The sequence below is a fragment of the Stegostoma tigrinum genome, chromosome 2, assembly GCF_030684315.1.
Source record: "Stegostoma tigrinum isolate sSteTig4 chromosome 2, sSteTig4.hap1, whole genome shotgun sequence".
Classification (NCBI taxonomy): Eukaryota; Metazoa; Chordata; class Chondrichthyes; order Orectolobiformes; family Stegostomatidae; genus Stegostoma; species Stegostoma tigrinum.
Window position 1 is genome coordinate 147637675 of NC_081355.1, and position 21946 is coordinate 147659620.

General features: G+C 42.4%; 1 protein-coding gene across 16 annotated transcripts in view; it reads left to right on the forward strand.

The window, feature by feature from the left end:
- The window catches only part of obscnb (obscurin, cytoskeletal calmodulin and titin-interacting RhoGEF b), a 760766-nt gene that overhangs the window by 415883 nt on the left and 322937 nt on the right, over positions 1–21946 (forward strand). For 15 of the 16 annotated variants that reach the window (XM_059639939.1, XM_059639947.1, XM_059639941.1 and 12 more), the window contains 5 exons: positions 413–685; positions 1120–1386; positions 16841–17113; positions 20941–21207; positions 21586–21852. In XM_059639939.1, the coding sequence (XP_059495922.1) occupies positions 413–685; positions 1120–1386; positions 16841–17113; positions 20941–21207; positions 21586–21852 (1347 nt within the window). The remainder of the gene's footprint in view (positions 1–412; positions 686–1119; positions 1387–16840; positions 17114–20940; positions 21208–21585; positions 21853–21946) is intronic. The other variant, XM_059639955.1, reaches the window with a different exon arrangement.

The following is a 21946-nucleotide window of genomic DNA, read 5'->3' on the forward strand; positions in this document are numbered from 1 at the left end:
AAAGCAAAAAGGTTTTTGGATAATTCAGTAGCATATTTTGAAATGTAAAATGAATCAATGTATATTTGCGAGGATGGAGTTAAAACCAAAAAGCAAAAATAATACAACAGAAAATACCATATAGTAACTTTGGTGTTAATTTTGAAGGTAACAAAAAGATCATAAAGCTTAAACCTGACGCTGTAAAGATGCAAGTGGGGCGGTCTCTTATTTAGCTATCATAAATAGGCATTGACACCACTTCGGACACCAATATGTTGCATCATTGCAGAGTACAAGGATTAATGATCCGCAGAAATATTTCTATTCCAGGTTCTATCCTTTCTCTGTCTTCCCAGATCCCCTGAATTTGGGGGCCAAAATGTTGAAAATACAAAAAAAACTTACAATTAAATTATGCATTTTTTTCTAGAGCCAGATATAACAATTGTTGATGGTTTGAAAAACGTGGAAGTAGTCGAAGGTGGGGATGCTTTGTTTGAATGTAAAGTCTCTCGTGAGAACGCACAAGATGTTCAGTGGGTTCTGGGAGGAATTGAACTGCAGAATAATGAAATGAATGAAATTTCTATTAAGAATGATAATTTTCACACACTGATGTTGAGGCAAGTCACACAGGATGACTCTGGAACTGTGACCTTCAAAGTTGGAAAGTACTCATCTTCAGCACAGCTTACTGTTAAAGGTAATAATTAATGATTAATTTTGAAAATGCCCAGAAAAACTGGCGGGTGTATTCTCCACACTGTTGAGGGAGCATTTGTATAAGAACATCTTAATATTGAATAATTTGTAAACCTAACAGGTGTTGTTTCATAATTTAAAGGAACATAATTTATTTTAGGTTCCATTAACTGCTTACACTGTAGAAAACGTTAAACCTGATGCTGTAAAGATGCAGGTGGGGCGGTCTCTTATTTAGCTATCATAAATAGGCATAAATAGTCGTTTTTGGTCACCACTTTATTTTTCGTATTTGCTGTTTCTAACCAATTGGTGGAAGCTAAACACCAAGTATAAATTATTGTGAGCTTCAGTGCAGACAGCCATTCAATTCATACCATAGTCAATTCCAAACAAATGTTTGGAAAGGGATGCTATTGATTTCTTTTTTTCCAGCTATTCCAGCAACTTTCATTCAATTGCTGCAAAACATGGAAGCGGAAGAGATCGGAACAGTAACTTTAACGTGTGTGCTCTCACAAGCCAATATTCCAGTTGTATGGAAGAAAGGCTTTACAACAATTTCTCAAAGTGAGAAATATAAAATCAAACAGGAAGGTTGTGTACATATGTTATGTATATATGACCTAAAATCTGAGGATTCGGGAGAATATACCTGTGTTTCCGGGGATCAGCAGACCACAGCTTCCTTGACAGTAAAAGGTCAGTTGAAATGAGTCATTTTTTAAATAGTCTTGTCATAGTACAGAAATTAAAAGCTGCTTAAAAACAAGAGACGTGCTGTTAATTCTCTTTGACAGCATGTTCCAAAATCACAATCTCCATCACTCAGAAGGATAAAGACAGCAGATGCATGAGAACACTACACCAATAAGTTCTCCTCCAAACCACACGCCATCCTGACTTGGAACTATATTGCCACTCCTTTATTGCTACTAGGTCTAAATTCTGGAGATCCCTACCTATCAGGGCAGTGTGTGTTGTGACATCTTGAGGACTGGAATTGTTCAAGAAGGCAGCTCAATCATCAACTTCTCCAGTGCAATTAGCTATGGGCAGTAAATACTGATTTAGCCAGCAATCCCTGCATTCACTGTACAAACAAATAAAGAAACAGTTCATCTTGCATTCATCGGACAGAGAGAAGAATACCAAATTTTCAAAGGCAACACTAAATTATCTTAGATAATAAAATGTGAGGCTGGATGAACACAGCAGGCCAAGCAGCATCTCAGGAGCACAAAAGCTGACGTTTCGGGCCTAGACCCTTCACTAGGCCCGAAACGTCAGCTTTTGTGCTCCTGAGATGCTGCTTGGCCTGCTGTGTTCATCCAGCCTCACATTTTATTATCTTGGAATCTCCAGCATCTGCAGTTCCCATTATCTCTGATACTAAATTATCTTGAATGAGAAACAAGGCCCTTAGTCCACTTGCCATTTAATATGATTGGTTGAGACCTTACCGTGGAGAAAATGCGCTAGGGAACCGATAGACAAAAGCTTTAGTTTATATTTAAATAAAGCAGGTCAACTGTTGAGTCACTACCACAGACAGCGGTATCTTCCAAGCTGTTCATTAGAATAGAAAGGATAGAATACCCTTTATTATCATGTGTATTCAAGTAAAGAAATACAGGAGTACAGTGAAAAATTTTACAATGCCTTTTTTATGCCTTATGGCATCATCTTAGGTACAAGTAGCTAAGTACAAATCTTAGATACAAAAAAGGAATGAAAAGAAAAGTAATTGCAATATTTTACAGTGTTTAAAGAATAAGTTACAAGTAAGACAGTAAAAGGATTGACGTAACAGTCAGATAAAAAGGTTTCACAGGGGCTTCCACATGTGGCCTGACCATTCATGTCAGAGTCCAGTCTTTAATTGAAAAGACAGAAGGAGAAAATAAATTCATTTTGTCTGTAGAGGACCAGGCCCTATGCATTACTTATATAGATTCTAGGAAGCAACGTTGAAACATAGACCAGGACTAACTAAACTCAGAATATGTGTCCAGCGTCAGATGTGATTCTGCGGTTGGTCAATACTTAAACTGAACAATCCTGAATGTGCCAAGAATTATTCAAAGAGCTAACGTAAGATTTTTACATGCATCGTGGATTGTGTCAGAGTCTGTAATAATGCCCTCAATTGAATGGGCTGCTGCAAGATGTTCATCTGATTAAAATCTATCACCCAATTAGGAGCATTAGTTCACAGTTTTCCTGTAAATAATCTAATAAGCAGAGTAATCAAATCTTGTAATGCTGGCTTGACACCAGCACTGTTTACAGGATCAAGGCCAAAATCTTTGATCCGTCTTGCTCCTTCCAGGTTGAATGTGGAGTTATTTGAAGCAACTCTTCATATGTTGCTGTTACATGAGAGAAGGTAGGGTTGACTGTTCAAAGAGAGCCAAACAATTTTCATTCTCTCCTAACAAGATGAAAGTAGAGTGAGCAGTTTCCTAAAGATTAAAAACTTCCTCAGAATGCAGGATATGAAGCCCAGGGCCAAGGTCAGAACCATGGGCTGAGGCCTTCTACTGACCCAGGCTACTGTGGCCTTACCCAAGCACACAGAGCGCCATAGAGCCTCAGGCCCTGATTTACACCCCTGTCTCAAACCCTGACAAAACACTGCACTTACATTGGTTTCTGGGAGGCACATGCCTGCTTTCAGATGCATCACAGCTGAAACAGATTTCAGTGTCTCAACAGCCAATTAGTGTTGAAGATTTTGGAGTAGATCTGTAGCTTGTGTTGGGGGTATTGAAGTTGGTTGGCTCCCTGAGCTGGTTTGTTGTTCTGCAGAGGGTTTGTTACCGTGCTTGGTAACATCCTCAGTGCAGCCTCTGATGAAGCATTGGTGTGTTTTCCTGCCTGGTTTTTAAACTCTGGGGTCCGTTGTGATGGATTTCCTCACTTCCAGGTTTCCTCCGTAGTGGAATGTATGTGGAGTCAAGATCAATGTGTTTATTAATAGCATGCTTTGTGGAGTGCCTTGCTTCCAGGAATTCTCATGCTCGTCTCTGCCTAGCCTGCCCCAGGACCTTGGTGTTGTCCCAGTCGAACTGCTGTTTCTTCTTGTCCATGTGGATTGAGATGAGTGAGTATTGGTCGTGTCTTTTTGTTGATGTCCATGTACTCTTGTTGTTAGTTTCCTTCCTGTTTGTCCGATGTAGTCTTTTTCGCAGTCTCTGCAGGGGATCTTGTAGATGACATTGATCCTGCTCATGGCGGGGGGTTGGTTTTTAGTTCGGCTTAGCAGTTGTCGCAGGGTTGATGTGGGCTTGTGTGCCACTCTGATGCCTAGCGGTCATAGGAGACTTGTGGTGAGTTCTGACGTGTTCCTGATGTAGGCTAGTGTAATGAGTGTGTCAGGGTGTATAGAATCTTTCTGATGCTGTTCTGTAGGCATCTCCTGACCCAGTTCTTTGGCTATCCATTATCCTTGAACACTTGGAAAAGGTATTCCTCCTCCTCTTGGCATAGTTCCATGTTGCTGCAGTGTGTTGTTGCCCCTTAAAATAGTGTTCGCATGCAGCTTCGTTTGTGTGTGCTGGGATGGTTACTGTTGAAGTTCAATACGTGGTCTGTGTTTGTGGCTTTTTGATGCACTTTCGTTTGCAGTTCCACATTTGTCTTGCACTCTACCATGACATCCAGGAACGGGAGTTATTTGTTCTTCTCCTCCTCTCTGGTGAATTTTATTCTGATGAGCGTGTTGTTTATGAGTTTGTGCGTCTCTTCTAATTTGGCCCGTTTAATGATGACAAAAAACATGAGAACAAACATAAAAACATAAGACCCTTCAAGCCCACTCAGCCATTCAATAAGATCATGGCTGATCTTTTCGTGGTCTCAGATCCACTTAGTCACGTTCTCACTGCACCCCTTAATTCCTTTATTGTTAAAAAAAATCTACCGTAGCTTTAAAAACGTTTACTGAAGTCAATTACTTCACTCAGCAAGGAATTCCATAGATTAACAACCCTCTGAATAAATTCCTTCTCAATTCAGTCCTAAATCTGCTCCCTCTAATCTTTACACTATGACCTCTTGTCCTAGCTTCACTTGCCAGTGGGAACATCCTCTCTACTTCTATCTTACATGTTCCCTTCATAATTTTAGATGTTTCTATAAGATCCCCCCTCAATCTTCTGAATTCCAATGAATATAATCCCAATCTACTCAGTCCGTCCTCATAAATCAACTCCGGAATCAACCTAGTGAACTTCCTCTGCACTGCCTTCAGTGCCAGTACATCTTTCCTCAAGTAAGGAGCCCAAAACTGCACACAGTACTCCAGGTGTGGCCTCACCAGCACCATGTAGAGCTGCAATATACCCTCTCTGCTTTTAAACTCACTCCCTTTAGCAATGAAGGACAAAATTCCATTTGCCGTCCTAATTACTTGTTGTACCTACAGACCAACCTTCTGTGATTCATGGACGCGGCCACTCGGGTCCCTCTGCGTATCAGTGTGCTGCAACTTTTTACCATTCCAGTAATAATCCCTTTTACTATTACTCCTACCAAAATGTATGACTTCACATTTATTTACATTGTATTCCATCTGCCAGACCTTTGCCCACTCACTCAATGTATCTATGTTCCTCTGAAAAGTTTCACAGTCCTCTGCACAGTTTGCTCTGCCACTCATCTTAGTGTCATCTGCAAACTTTGACACCCTACACGTGGTCCCCAACTCCAAATCCAAGATTTGTCAAGCATGACCTTCCATTAATGAACCCAGGCTGCGTCTGCCCAACGGGACAATTTCCTTTGAGATGCTTCCTATTTCTTCCTTGATAATAGACTCAAACATCTTCCCCACTACACTGGTTAGGCTAACTAGTCTATAATTCCCCATCTTTTGTCTACCTCCATTTTTAAACAGTAGCTGTTTTCCAATCTGCTGGGACTGCCCCACAGTCCAGCGAATTTTGGAAAATTACCGCCAGTGCACCTGCTATTTCTCCCGCCACCTCTTTTAGTACCCTGGGATATATTCCATCAGGGCCAGGAGACGTATCAATCCTTAGCTCCATTAGCTTGCCCAACATTACCTCTTCCGTAATAATGATTGTTTCCAAGTCCTCACCTACCTTTGTCTCTTTGTCAATTACTGGCATGTTGTTAGTGTCTTCCATTGTGAAGACCGACACAAAATACCTGTTCAATGCCTCGGCCATTTCATCATATCCCATAACTAAATTTTCCTTTTCATCCTCTAAAGGGCCAACGTTTACTTTAGCCACTCTTTTTCGTTTTATATATTTATAGAAACTTTTGCTATCTGTCTTTATATTCTGTGATAGCTTTTTCTCATGTTATATCTTGCTTTTCTTTATAGCTCTTTTTGTGGCTTTCTGTTGACCTTTAAAATTTTCTCAGTCTTCTGGTTTCATGCTGTTTTTGGCCACTTTGTATGCTTCTCTTTCAATTTGATAGAATCCCTTATTTCCTTAGACACCCATGGCACATAACCCCTTTTCTTACAGTCCTTCCTTTTCATTGGAATATACTTTTGCTGAGCACTTTGAAAAATTGCTTTGAAAGTCCTCCACTGCGTGTCAACTGTCCCACCATAAAATCTTTGTTTCCAATCTACTTTAACCAAGTCCTCCCTCATCCTATTGTAGTTCCCCTTGTTCAAGCATAGGACCCTGGTGTTGGATTTTATCTTCACACTCTCCATCTGAACTCTAACTTCAATCATACTGTGATCACTCCCTCCAAGAGGATCCCTAACTATGAGGTCATTAATTATTCCTGTGTCATTACACAGGACCAGATCTAGGATAGCCTGCTCCTTCGTCTATGTACATGTTGTCTACATAGCATATCCATAGTTTAGGTTGGATTTGTGGAAGGGCAGACCTTTTCAGTCTTTGCATCACTGCTTCTGCTTATGAGCCCAGAGATAGGTGATCCCATGGGTGTTCTGTTGGTTTGCTTGTATGCTTGGCCAAACGGGATACCCATGGGATTGCCTTTCTCTGGATTCATAGCAGAAACAGTGATGCAAAGACTACATAGACGACACCTTTGTCATCATTAAATGGGCCAAATTAGAAGAGACACATAAACTCATATGTGGGTGGCGCAGTGGTTAGCACTGCCACCTCACAGCGCCGGGGACCCGGGTTTGATTCCAGTCTCGGGCAACTGTCTGTGTGGAGTTTGCACATTCTCCCCGTGTCTGCATGGGTTTCCTCCAGGTGCTCTGGTTTCCTCCCACAGTCCAAAGATGTGCAGGCTAGGTGGATTGGCCATGCTAAATTGCCTGTACTGTTCAGGGCTATGTGGGTTATATGGGGATGGGGTTGTGGATAGGTCTGGGTGGGATGCTTCAAAGAGTGGTGTGGACTTGTTGGGCCGAAGGGCCTGTTTCCACAGTGTAGGGAATCTAATCTAAACAACACCCTCATCGGAATAAAATTCACCAGAGAGGAGGAGAAGAATAAACGACTCCTATTCCTGGACATCATGGTAGAGCACAAGACAAATGGGGAACTGCAAACGGAAGTACACCAAAAACCCACACACATAGACCAGGTATTGAACTTCAATACTAACCATCCCAGCACACACAAACGAAGCTGCATGCGAACACTATTTAAAAGGGCAACAACACACTACAGCAACATGGAACTATGCCAAGAGGAGGAGGAATACTTCTTCCAAGTGTTCAAGGATAATGGATAGCCAAAGAACTGGGTCAGGAGATGCCTACAGAACAGCATCAGAAAGATTCTATACACCCTGACACACTCATTACACTAGCCTACATCAGGAACACGTCAGAACTCACCACAAGACTCCTATGACCGCTAGGCATCAGAGTGGCACACAAGCCCACACCAGCCCTACGACAACTGCTAAGCCGAACTAAAAACCAACTCCCCGCCATGGGCTGGACTAATGTCATCTACAAGATCCCCTGCAGAGACTGCGAAAAAGACTACATGGGGCAAACAGGAAGGAAACTAACAACAAGAGTACATGGACACCAACAAAAAGACACGACCAATACTCACTCATCTCAATCCACATGGACAAGAAGAAACAGCAGTTCGACTGGGACAACACCAAGATCCTGGGACAGGCTAGGCAGAGACGAGCATGAGAATTCCTGGAAGCAAGGCACTCCACGAAGCATGCTATTAATAAACACATTGAACTCAACCCCATATACATTCCACTACGGAGGAAACCCGGAAGTGAGGCTATCAATCACAACGGACCTCAGAGTATAAAAACCAGGCAGGAAAACCCACCAATGCTTCATCAGAGGCTGATCTGAAGGTGTTACCAAGCACGGTAACAAACCATCTGCAGAACAACAAACCAATCTCAACAACTAATTAGTGTCTGAGCAAATGCAGAGGATTACAGGCGAAAGTTTGGTATCCAGGCAATGGTTGTTGTGTGCTCATTTTGTAGCAGTCTGCTGTACTTTTTAAAAATTATTTGTTCTTTGGATGTGAGTGTCACTGGCTCAGTCAACATGTATTGCCCTTGAAAAGGTGGTTGTGAGATGCCGTCCTGAAGCACTGCCGTCCTTGGGGTGTAGACAAACAAACGTGGTTAGGGAGAGAGTTCCATGATTCTGATCCAGCAATTGGGAAGGAATGGCAATATAGTTAGGATAGTACATAGCTTAGATAAGAATTTACAATGGTGGTTTTCTCATGCACCTGCTGAACTTGCCCTCCTGGATAGTAGAAGTCAGGCATTTAGAAGGTGCTGTTTGAGGAGCGTCATTGAATGACTACAGTACATTCTGCAGAGGCTTTGTACTGCTGCCACCATGCATTCATCAGTGGTGAAAGTTGTGGATGTTTAAGATGATGGATGGAGTGCCAATCGTGTTGCCCATTCTTTCCTGAATGGTGTTGAGCTTCTTGAGTGTTGTTGGAGCTGCCCTGATCTTGGCAAATGGAGAGTATTCCATAACACTTGTGCCCTATCAATGAACAGGCATTGGGAAACAGGAGGGTGGTTACTTGTTGCAGATTGCTTATCCACTGAATTTCTGTTGTAGACAACCATATTTATATGGCTAGACCAGTACTGTTCCTGGTCAGTGGTAACCATCAGGATGTTAATAGTATAGATTCAGTGAAAGTAACAACATTGAACATCTGAGAAAGCTAAGTGGATTCTTTCTTGTTGAAGATAGTCATAGCCTGGCACATGCATGCTGTGAATATTATTTGCCACTTCTCAGCCCAAGCCTACATGTTGTGCAGGTCTTACTGCATGTGAACATGGACTGCTTCAGTACCAGCAGACAGTCTTCTTTCCCTGCCCCACATACACATATTGATACAGTACTTGGTTGTATGTGAGAGATAATGGGAACTGCAGATGCTGGAGAATCCAAGATAACAAAATGTGAGGCTGGATGAACACAGCAGGCCAAGCAGCATCTCAGGAGCACAAATCTGACGTTTCGGGCCTAGACCCTTCATCAGAGAGGGGGATGGGGTGAGGGTTCTGGAATAAATAGGGAGAGAGGGGGAGGCGGACCGAAGATGGAGAGAAAAGAAGATAGGTGGAGAGAGTTTAGGTGGGGAGGTAGGGAGGGGATAGGTCAGTCCAGGGAAGACGGACAGGTCAAGGAGGTGGGATGAGGTTAGTAGGTAGATGGGGGTGCGTCTTGGGGTGGGAGGAAGGGAAGGGTGAGAGGAAGAACAGGTTAGGGAGGCAGAGACAGGTTGGACTGGTTTTGGGATGTAGTGGGTGGAGGGGAAGAGCTGGGCTGGTTGTGTGGTGCAGTGGGGGGAGGGGACGAACTGGGCTGGTTTAGGGATGCGGTGGGGGAAGGGGAGATTTTGAAGCTGGTGAAGTCCACATTGTTACCATTAGGCTGCAGGGTTCCCAAGCGGAATATGAGTTGCTGTTCCTGCAACCTTCGGGTGGCATCATTGTGGCACTGCAGGAGGCCCATGATGGACATGTCATCTAAAGAATGGGAGGAGGAGTTGAAATGGTTCATGACTGGGAGGTGCAGTTGTTTGTTGCAAACTGAGTGGAGGTGTTCTGCAAAGCGGCCCCCAAGCCTCCGCTTGGTTTCCCCAATGTAGAGGGAGCCACACCGGGTACAGCGGATGCAGTATACCACATTAGCAGATGTGCAGGTAAACCTCTGCTTAATGTAGAATGTCATCTTGGGACCTGGGATAGGGGTGAGGGAGGAGGTGTGGGGGCAAGTGTAGCATTTCCTGCGGTTGCAGGTGAAGGTGCCGGGTGTGGTGGGGTTGGAGGGCAGTGTGGAGCAATCCAGGCAGTCACGGAGAGAGTGGTCTCTCCGGAAAGCAGACAGGGGTGGGGATGGAAAAATGTCTTGGGTGGTGGGGTCGGATTGTAAATGGCGGAAGTGTCGGAGGATGATGCATTGTATCCGGAGGTTGGTGGGGTGGTATGTGAGAACGAGGGGGATTCTCTTTGGGCGGTTGTGGCGGGGGCGGGGTGTGAGGGATGTGTTGCGGCCTTGTTGTCAAGGGCAGTCACCCTTGCCTCCCCTCTGGAGTTCACCTCTTTTGCTCATATTTGAACCAAGACTGTAAATGAGGTCATGAGTAACTCTGGCAGAACTCAAACTAAGAGTCTTGAGCTGATTATTGATGAGCAAGTGCCTCTTGATCACATTATCAACAGTACTTTCCATCATTTGGCTAATGATCAGGAGTAAATTCATATGGTGGTAATTAACTGAATTAGATATAATCTGTTTTTGCAGACAAGATATATCTGAGCAGTTTTCCACATTGCTGGGTTGATGATAGGGCTATGGCTGCCCTGGACCAGCTTGGCTAAGGTTGCAGATAGTGGAGGCAATGGCCTGTAGTATTATCACTGGATTATTAATCCAGAGACCCAGTTAATTTTCTGGGGATCCAGGTTTGAATCCTGTCCCAGCAGGTGGTAGAATTTGAATTCAGTAAAAGTTTGGAATTTAAATCTAATGATGATCACGAATCTATTGTTGATTGCTAGAAAAACCCCACCTGGTTCACTAATATCTCTTAGAAAAGGAAACTGCCGTCCTTACTTAGTCTGGTACATGTGACTCCAGACACTCGGCAATGTGGTTGACTCTTAACTCCCTCTGGGATGGGCAATAAATGTTGAACCCACCAGCAACACTCATCCTGTGAATGAATATTTAAAAAAGATAGTTTGGGTGTGCGATTCAGATACAGTATTGGCTTATTCAAAGGAGATACAGGGTAGCAATGGAAGGATGCTTTTTGGAAATGAGGGTTGTGATTAGTGGTGTTCCACAGGGATCAGTGCTGGGACCTCTGCTGTTCATGGTCTACATAAATGATTTGGAGGAAAATGTGGCTGGTCTAATTAGTAAGTTTGTGGACGATACAAAGATCAGTGGAGTTGCAGATAATGAGGAGGATTGTCGATACAGTAAGATATAGATTATTTGGATGCATAGACAGAAAAATGTCAGATGGAGTTTAGTCCGATCAAATGTGAGGTGTTGCATTTGGAAAGTCAAGTATGGGTGGAAATTATACAGCGAATGGCAGAACCCTTAGGAGTATTGACGTGTGGAGGGATCTGGGTGTGCAGGCCCACAGATCACTGAAGGTGGCAGTGCAGGTTGATAAGGTAGTAGAAAAGGCTTAGGGCATGCTTGCCTTCATTGGAAGGGGTATTGAGTGTAAGGATAGACAAGTTATGTGCAGCTTTATAGAACTTTAGTTAGGCCATATTCGGAATATTGGGACAGTTCTGGTCACCACACTACCAGAGGATGTGGATGTTTTGAAGAGGGTACAGGAAAGATTTACCACGATGTTGCTTGGTATGGGGGATTTTAGCTATGAAGGAAAGTTGGATCGACTGGATTTGTTTTCAATGCAATGCAGAAGGTTGAGGGGCAAGCTGATAGAAGTTTATAAGATTGTAAAAGGTGTGGATAGAGTAGAAAGTATAAGGCAATTTTCACAGGATGGAGGGGTCAATTTCTAGGATACACGGGTTCAAGATCTGGGGGAAAGTTTAAAACACTCCGCTTGTACTATCTTTTGATACTCTTAATTACCTGGAATTACTTTGTAATGATGCTTTTGCTAATAAATTCTGTGCCTGTGCGCTTCCCTCTATTTCATCTGATGAAGGAGCTGTGTTCAAAATGCTTGTGATTTCGAATAAACCTGTTGGATTATAACCTGGTGTTGTGTGACTCCTGACTTTGTCCACCCCAGTCCAACACTGGCACCTCCATATCATCTTTCAGCATAACTTCCAAAGTGTCCCAGTGAAAGTTCAGGATGCTCACTTCCATGTTTTGCATTATATTTCCTTTTTTTCCCCTGCCATAGTGAAATGTACTTTGAATTCCCTCACCTATTCCAGCTGCAGCAGTACTTTTAAGTGGTCCGGGCTACTTTACATTCTAAGTGCTAGCTTTAGCTCATACCAACACCTTACAATTTTTGGTCTCTCTTTAAAGCATATAGCAGTCAGCAGTTAGCCCTGGCTGCATTCTGCATTCATAGTTATGAGCAGAAGAGACAAAATTGCATGTTTCCTGCATCACACTGAGTAATACTTCTCACTCCAAGTTAGCTTCCATTGTATCTGCTCTGAATGCCAGATTTCATATCCAATAATAAATACGAATATACAAAATAGGAGCAAAAGTATGCCATTCAGCTCCTCGAGCCTGCTCTGCTATTCAGTAAAATCAAAGTCAGAAGTGACACGACACCAAGTTATAAACCAATAGGTTTATTTGAAATCACAAGTTTTCGGATCATAGCCCTTCCATCAAGTGAAGTAAGAGGGAAGCACTTAGAACACAGAATTAATGGGCAAAGAGATCAAAAGATCACACCAAATAGTGTGAGTGGAGTATTGAATAAGTCTGCAGGGATCAAAAGTGTTAGTTGGTGTGATTAAAGTGTCGACAGCTGAATAACAAGTGGATGGATAGCCTATAATCCAATTAAATGAGGCAGAGAGATGATTCCAAAAAAGCAATAATAAGGTGGTGCTGGAGACAAACCAAATGACTGAAATAACATGGTAGGTATAAGAGTTGCATGCCGAGGGCCCAACCAAAGTACTAAGTAATCCAAAACTGTTCAAACTAATTAAGGCTAGAGAGGTCATTACAATTTATCAAGGTGATGGTGTCAAAACAGGCTAATAAGGAAAATTTTACAGATATAGAACAGTGTGGTGAGGGTCACGTGTAGCGCTGAATGGACTCAAGGTCACGGTTGAGGCCATCTTCATAGGTACAGAACTTGGCTCTCAGTTTCTGCTTGACAATTCTGCATTGTTGTATATCTCAAAGGCCAAATTTGCACTCTAATAAGCCAACATTTGCAAGCACAAGTTCAAGCAAGTCTTCTTTACTGTGCAGAACCTCCAACCAATGCTATATACCACATACATCGATGACGTTTTCTTCCTTTAGACTCATGGCGAGGAATCACTGAAATGACTACATAGCGATATCAGCAAGTTCCATCCCATCATCTGACTTAGCCTGGACTACTCCTCAGAATCAGCCTCGTTCTTGGACACACGCACCTCCATCAAAGATGGACACCTTAGTACCTCACTTTACACCAAGCCCACGGATAACCTCAAGATGCTGCACTTCTCTAGCTTCCACTCTTAAGTATAATAAAGAAGCCATCCCCTGTGGCATACATGGGAATTGCTCAGTTGAGGAGGAATGCAACGGACTCCGAAAGATTTTGAAGGGTGCCCTCATAAGAAAGTTATAAAATGCTCAGTTCATCGATCACCACTTCTAACGTACCACAGCGAAAAAAAACTTCAGTGACTTCCTTAGGAGACATACACAGGATACAACTGATAGAGTACCCATCGTTGACAAGCAGGAGGCTGGAAGAACGCAGCAGGCTTTGCAGCATCAGGAAAGGACCAGTCAACATTTTGGGTATTATCCTTCTTCAGAACTGGATTTGGGTGTACGGGAAGCTGCAGGTGAAGTAGGGGGGAAAGAGGTGGAGGCAGAATGCTGGTGATATGTGAGTACTGGTCGTAGGTACAACCTAGTTGGTAGATGGGAGGGATGAATCTGGTTGGTGGCTGGAAGGGAGCATCAGAAGGTGGGATGGAAGGGAAAAGATGAGGCTGGAAGCAGAGACAGGGGATGGGTGATAAGGTTATTTGAAATTGGAGAACTCAATGTTGAGTCCTCTAGCCTGTAGGGTACCCAGGCAGAGAATAAGGTGTTGTTCTTCAAGTTTGCCTTGTGATTCGCTGTGACACTGGAGAAGGAAATGTTGGATGGGGAATTAGACGGGGAGTTGAAATGGATGGTGACCGGGAGGTTAGGTTGGCTGTTACGGACCAGGCGGAGACGCTTAGCAAAATGGAGACACTTAGCAAAATGTTTCATAGAATCATAGAATCCCTACAGTGTGGAAACAGGTCCTTCGGCCCAAACAAGAGCAGGGCAACCTCGGAGCAACCCACCCCTGACCCATCCCCCTATAACCCACCTAAGCTACATATCCCTGAACATTATGGGCAATTTAGCATGGCCATGTCTGCACATTTTTGGACTGTGGGAGGAAACCGGAGTACCTGGAGGAAACCCACGCAGACACGGGGAGAATATGTAAACTCCACACAGTTTGCCCAACAGTGGAATCAAACCCGGGTCGGCACTGTAAGGCAGCACTGCGAACTACTGTGCCACCGTGCCGTCCCAACTGAGCCACCATGCCGCCTCGATGTGGAGAAGACCACATCAGGAGCACTGGATGCAATAGGCTAGCTAGGAAAAGATGCAGGCAAAACTTGTTCAAACTTGGAAGGGCTGTTTAAGGTCTTGAATGTTGGTGAGAGAGGTGGTGTGTGGGCAGGTTTTGCATCTTTTATGGTTACAGGTAAGGTACCAGGCAGGTTGGAGTAGTTAATGGGGAGTGTGGTGCAAACTAAGGAGTGACAAAGGGAATGGTCCTTCCAGAAGGCAGTCAAGGGTGGGGAGTGGAAGATGTTCTGGTTGGTGGGGTCTATTGGAGTTGGTGGAAGTGTTTGAGGATGATGTGTTAGATGCAGAGGCTGGTGGGGTGGAAAGTGAGGACAAGGAGGACCCTATCTTTGTTATGTTTAGAGGCTTGTTGGTGGTTAAGGGCTGTGGAGCAGGGAATGGAGGAGGCACCGTAGAGGGCTGTCTGGATGACGGGGGTTGGGGGGGGGAACGGGTGGGGTGGGAAAAGAGTGTTGTTTGAAAAAGGCAGACATTCGGGATGCTTGGGAGTGGAACATCTCCTCTTCAGAGCAGATGCAACGGAAACGGAGAAATTGGAAAAATGGGATGGAATCTTTGTAGAATACAGAGTGGGAAGAGGTGTAGTCTAGGTAGCTATGTGAGTCTGTGGGTTTATAATAAATGTCAGTACATAAGCTGTCACCAGAAATGGAAACAGAGTTCAAGAAACGGAAGGGAGATATCTGGGACAGACCAAGTGAATTTCAGAGCGGGGTGGAAGTTGTTAGCAAAGTCAATAAACTGCTCCAGTTCAGCTTTGGTGGCGGATGCGGCACCGATGCAGTCATTGATGTAATGGTGGAAGAGTTAGGGAACAGTACCAGTGTATGTCCTGAAGAGGGACTGTTCGCCATAACCGACAAACAAGAAGGACCCCCGAATTTAAATAACAAGCGGGTAAACCCAACAACGCTTCATCAGAGGCTGCATGATGTTATCCAGCAGGGTAATGAAACATCGGCAAACTAACAAACCAGTTTGGTGAGCAAACCAACCACAGCTGAGCTACAAATCTACTCAAGAGTTTCAGGCAGGCATAGCTGGGGCTCATGCGAGTAGCCTTCATTGTCCAGTACTTCCCTGGAGCAGAGAGTCTATGCCATGTTCTTCACAGCCTTCAACATGTCATTGATGATGATGACCTCTCACCAAGATCATCCCTTCGCTTCCACTTCTTGCCTTCAAACAACTGCCAAACCTTAGTCAGAACAGTGTTTGCAGCAAACTATCTATCCTTCAGGAAAACATTGACCACAGCACCACACACCATTGCAACCTCTGCAAGACATGTCAGATCATCGATATGGATACTACCATCACAGGTGGGAGCTCCACTCACCACATACCTCGCAGATACTCATGTGATTCAGCCAATATTGTCTTATCTAATGCTGCAGACAAGGATGCCCCGAGGCATGGCATATTGGCGAGACTGTGCAGATGCTACGACAACAAATGAATGGACACTGCGCAACAGTTGCTAGATAGGAATGTTCCCTCTCAGTCACGGAACAGTTCAGCAGTTAAGAACATTCAGCTTCTGATCTTTGGCTAAGTGTGCTCCAAGGTGGCGTTCAAGATACACAACAACATAAGATTTCTCAGCAGAAACTAATAGCCAAGTTCCGTGACCATGAAGACAGCCTCAATTGTGATGTTGGGCTTGTGAACTGCTAAATGTAACCCCACCATACTGTTCTGTGTAAAATCTTCCTTACTGTTCTGTTTTGATACCGTCACCTTGATAACTTGTTGTGATTTCTCCACCTTTTATTAGTTTGTACAGTTTTGGATTACTTGTTACTTTGGTTAGACCCTCGCCATGCGACTTTTATACCTATCATATTATTCCAGCCATTTTGGTTTGTCTCTAGCACCATCTCATTTTTGATATGTTGTCGTTATCTCTCTACCTTAATTAATCAGATTATAGGTCATCCCTTCACTTGTTATTCAGCAGTTGACACTTTACTCGCACTGTCTAACATGCTTGGTCACCTGCAGAGACTTATTGTCGACATTCCACCTACACCATTTGTATAATCTTTTGATCTCTATGCCCTTAAACTCTGTGTTCTGTGCACTTCTCTCTCACTTCACCTAATGGAGGGACTACTCTCTGAAAGCTTGTGATTTCAAATAAACCTGTTAGACTATATCCTGGGTGTCATGTGACTTCATATGTCCACACCAGTCCAACACCAGTACCTCCACATCACGGCTACCAGTAAAATCATGGTTGATTTCAAGATCTCATTACAGTGCATTTGATTAACACTGTGTAAATAGATGGATTATAATTTGTAAAATGGCTGCCATATATAGTTGATTGTTGTAAACCTATAATTTTCTTTTTCTATATAGTATCAGAAGTAAAAATTGTCGAATGCCTAAAGGATGTAACAGTTTTGGCTAATGAAACTGCCGTGTTTGAGTGCAAAGTACATCCTGAAAATTTCGCTGATGTGCAGTGGTGGCTGGGTGATGTTCCTTTACAGCACAATGAAATGAATGAAATATCGGTTGAACAAGGAACAATTCACAGTCTGAAATTAAAGAATGTCACTGATGAAGACTGTGGTACTGTAACCATTAAAGTTGGAAAACATACATCATCTGCAAAGCTTTTAGTAAAAGGTATGAAGTGAAAAAGAATAATTGAAACATCTGCTTAACTTATTGTGTCAGATGTCTTGCATGTTCCGTTTGTTTGCTAGAACTGTGTTGAAGTAGCCGTGTGCTACTGCAAAATGGTTTTATGCAAAGAACATCCTTCAGGCTTTGCATCCGTCTGAAATATAAATCATGCCAATTTCCACTTACAGTTTCTAGCTGTCTTTTATATTCATTCATGGAATTATGGCTATCATTAGTATTTAGTATTGTAGTATCCGTATTATCGCATTTATGCTTATAATTGCCCTTGAAAGAGAGGTGGTAAAATTTCATGGTAAATACGACTGGCTGATTTACTGGGATATTTCAGAGGTTGATGTGGCACTGTGATAGTATCCCTATGTGATTCTAATGTTCAATGTGATTCTAACATCTCTGAATAGTTGATTAGAAAATATGTACACTCCGGTCAGAACTATTAAAGGTGGCAATTTCTTTGAGAAACATGAGTAAACTAGGTGGATCTTAAAGATAATCTCATTGTTTCATGGTCACAGTTACATATACTGGGGACTACATTTTACATGCTATCCACAGACAGGAAACTTACAAAATTGGGCACCCTGCTAACCACCTATCTATTGACCCTACAATAAAACCGAAAGAACTGTGGATGCTGTAAATCAGGAACAAAAACAAAGTTGCTGAAAAAAACTCAGCAGGTCTGGCAGCATCTATGAAGGAAAAAACAGAGTTAATGTTTCGGGTCTGGTGACCCTTCTGATCATTCTGAGGAAGGCCATCGGATCTGAAACGTTAACTGTTTTTTTTTTACTTCATAGGTGCTGCCAAACCTGCTGAGCTTTTCTAGCAACTTTGTTTTTGTTATCCATTGACCCTTGTTGTGATGTTACAAGTGGGCGAGAAGGCACCTGGAGAGCTGCCTGTCTGTATGCTTAAGTCAGAAGTCACACGACACTAGGTTATAGTCCAACAGGTTTATTTGAAATCATAGGCTTTCGGAGCATTGCTCCTTCGTCAGTGGAAGTGACCCAACCACAACACCACTCTAATTTAATGGGCAATGGGAGAGGTCTAAGCCCAAAGTATGGTCTGGCTAATTTGACCCTGAGCCTTGTAGTTCCCAGGCCCCTTTGCCAGTCAGAAGCATGTCTTATTTCCCTCCCTTTCAGAATCCTTTGTGTTTACTGAGAATGACTCCTATCCCTGACAGGCCTATGAAGTGGGAATTCCTTCTGGAGAAGTATTGAGTTCGTAGCTCGTAACATATAAAACCCCATCAGTTGAAAAATGGTAATGGGGGTGAGCTGCTAACCCTAGACAGGCTAGACCTGACATTTATGCTAGGACACTGGGAGCCAGATATCAGCTTTAAATTCAGCCCTTGGTTTTTAATCCTGATTTAATTCATTGAATATAAATTCGTTGGATGGCTGTGTAAGGATTGGGCCCTTTTTCTTGGATCATAGGAATCCAGAGGTCTGGACCAAAAATGAAAAATAGAATATGTTGAAAATGCTCAGCACACCTGACAGTATTTATAGAAGGACAACAGAGATAGCATTGTACTTGGGATTTGCAAGAATAAACATGCCATTTTATTGTTTCTTGTTAATTACATTGATTTTATTCTGCTTTTCGTCACTTTATTTTCTGTATAATGAAATCAATGACAAAGTATGGCAACAGTGAATTAATTTTATTAGATTGTATTCACTTCATAACTTTGTGTGTTTTTGCAGTTATGTTGCGGTGTTTTGTTTTATTTAAGATGGTATATAGTGCTGATTGCTCACTCAATTCAGTAGTCATTGATTGTAAGATCAGTATTTCTCTGCCAGTGTCTATTCTTATGAGTAATTGAGATAATGCCATAGGACTTCTGCTGATTGATGCAAGCTGACATATACTACGCTTAGAAGCTTGACATCATCTGCAACAAAGTGACCTGCCTAATTGGTTTCACATCTATGTCCACTCGCTCCACTACAGATGGCAAGTAGCAGCACTGTGTACCATCTAGATGATGCACTGCAGAAATTCATGAAGGTTCCTCAGGCAGCACCTTCCAGACCCACTCCCACGAAGCATACAAATTGGCCAGAAAAATAAACAGACATGAACTGTGGGAGCAGATTAGAATTCAGCAAATGAAAACAAAGGGATTAATTAAAAAATGAAAACAGTATGAAAATAATTTGGAAAGAACATAAAAGCTGACAGTAAGAATGGATATGCGAGTAGAAAAAGATTTGGTGATTATCAATGTAGGTCCATTATAGTTGGAAACAGGGAAATTTATAATAGGTAGCAAAGAAATGGCTGACCAACTAAATATACGTACTGGTTCTGAGTTAACAAAGGAGAACACAAAAACATACTAGAAATGTTGGGGAACACAGGGTTTAGTGAGGGGGAAAACTGAAGGAAATCAGAATTAGAAGAGTGTTGGGGAAATAGATGGGCTGATAAATTCCTGGGGCCTGATAATATACAATCCAGAGACCCAGAGTACTTAAGGAGGTTGCTGTGGAAATAATGGATGCATTGGTGAAGGTTTACCAGACTAATTCCTGAGATGGTGGAACTGACATATGAGGAGAGTTGTATTTCTTTGGATGTTGGTGACAACGGCTAGGCCATCTTTTAGTGCCCATCCCTAATTGCCCAGAGATCGGTTAAGAGCCAACCATATTGCTGTGGGTCTGGATTCATATGTAGACCAGACCAGGTAAGGACGGCAGTTTCCTTCTCTAAAGGACATTAATGAACCAGTTGGGTTTTTCTGACATTGAACAATAGATTCATAGTCATCGTTAGAATCTCAATTCAGAATTCAAATTCCACCATCTGTCATGGTGGGATTCAAACCCAATTCTCCAGAACACTACCTGGGTCTCTGAATTAACAGTCCAGCAATAACACCACTCGACCATTGCATCCCCATATCGGTTAGGATTATAGTTGCTGGAGTTCTGAAGCTTGGGAGGAATCTCATAGAAACCTATAAAATTCTAACAAGACTAGACATGAAGATTTAATTGAGATTTTTGAAAAGGTGACTAAACATATTGATGAGGATAGTGCAGTTAATGTGGACTCCAGATTTCAGCAAGGGCTTTGACAGAAGATCCCACATAGAAGATTGGTCCAGACGTTAAGAGCCCAGGGGATTCAAGGCAAGTTGGCAAGCTGGATCCAAACCTGGCTTACAAACTGGAGGCAAAGGATGATAATGGAGGATTGTTTTTGTATTTGGAAACCTGGGACCAGAAATGTACCACAGGGTTTGGTGCTGGACCCTTGCTGTTTGTAATTTACTTGGATGTAGAAGGTATGCAAGTTTGCAGATAATGAAAAAATTTGTGGTATTGTTGAAACTGACGGTCTCAGGATACAGATTGATATTGGTCAACTGGTAAATCGGGCAGTGCAATGGCAGGTGGAATTTAATTCTGTGTGAGGTAGATGACTAATAGGAAAGGACACACAAAATAAAACATACGTCACCAGGGAGTGCAAGTGCATCCATCAAAAGCATAAGGACTGCAGTGTTTTAAGAAGGCAGCTCACCATTACCTTCTCAAGGGCAAACTGGGATGGGCAATAAATTCTGGCCCAAGCCAGCGATACCCATATACCATTAATGAATATTTGAAAATAATGTAGCAAGGCATCAGGCTAGCAACTTAAATCTCAGAGCACAAAACATTTAGATTTTTTTGGAATCTCTCTGCTGTAGTTACCATGATCATTTTCCAAGCGAGTTAAAGCTGCCCATTCTTGTATTTCGCACAAAAAAATGACAAAATGTCCAATCACTTTAGGTGCTCCGCCTATTTTCACACAAGAGCTTGTGAACATAGAAGCAGTGGAAAATAGCACGACAACCCTACTTTGTAAACTGTCACAGCCCAATGTTCCAGTCACATGGAAGATGGGCTCACATGCGATTTCCCCAAATGTGAAGTATGAAATCAAACAAGAAGATTACGTGCACATGCTACTGATTCATAACCTGAACCTAGAGGACTCTGGGGACTATACATGTGATTCAGGCCTGAGACAGAGCACTGCAATATTGCAGGTGAAAGGTAACTGATTACCTTCTGAAATAATAAATATTACGCTATCTTAATGAAAATCATAATTTAAGTCACATGGTTTCTTTCAAATATCTTAAAATAGCAAAACAGGTGCATGCAAATTACTGTTGTATGAGTAAAAAATTACTTCAGGAAATCAGGCTTAAACCTTCTGCTCAGGAAGGAAATGAAGATTTTTGTGATATATTGATTGTATTGTAAAGTCTAACGTTGTCCATTGTCCATATTGTTTACAAAAATATTGATAGCTTGCATGGATTTTTAACAAACGTTATCCATTATTCGGAGATGAACCATCATTTGCATTGGTATTGTTTGATTAATTTTGCATTTATCTAAAGGTCTTTTATTCCTTATGAACTATAGCTGCACCTGTGTATTTTATAAAGAAACTACAAAGCCAGGAAGCTGATGAAGGTAGTATGATAACACTTCACTGTGAACTTACTAAGGCTGATGCACCAGTGATATGGAGAAAAGAATCCAAAAAACTTGATCATGGTGACAAGTATGATCTGATTCAAAAGGGCTGTGTTGTTGAATTGTTGATCCACAATCTGAAGAAAGAGGATGATGGAGTATACATTTGTGATTCTGGTGATGACCAAACAACAGCTACCCTGACTGTCAAAGGTGACCATACATATTTTAGCAGTGATGGTGCTTATTTTCATGAATGGATTCTATTATGGAATTTCACATACTGTATTTGCTGAACCATTACATG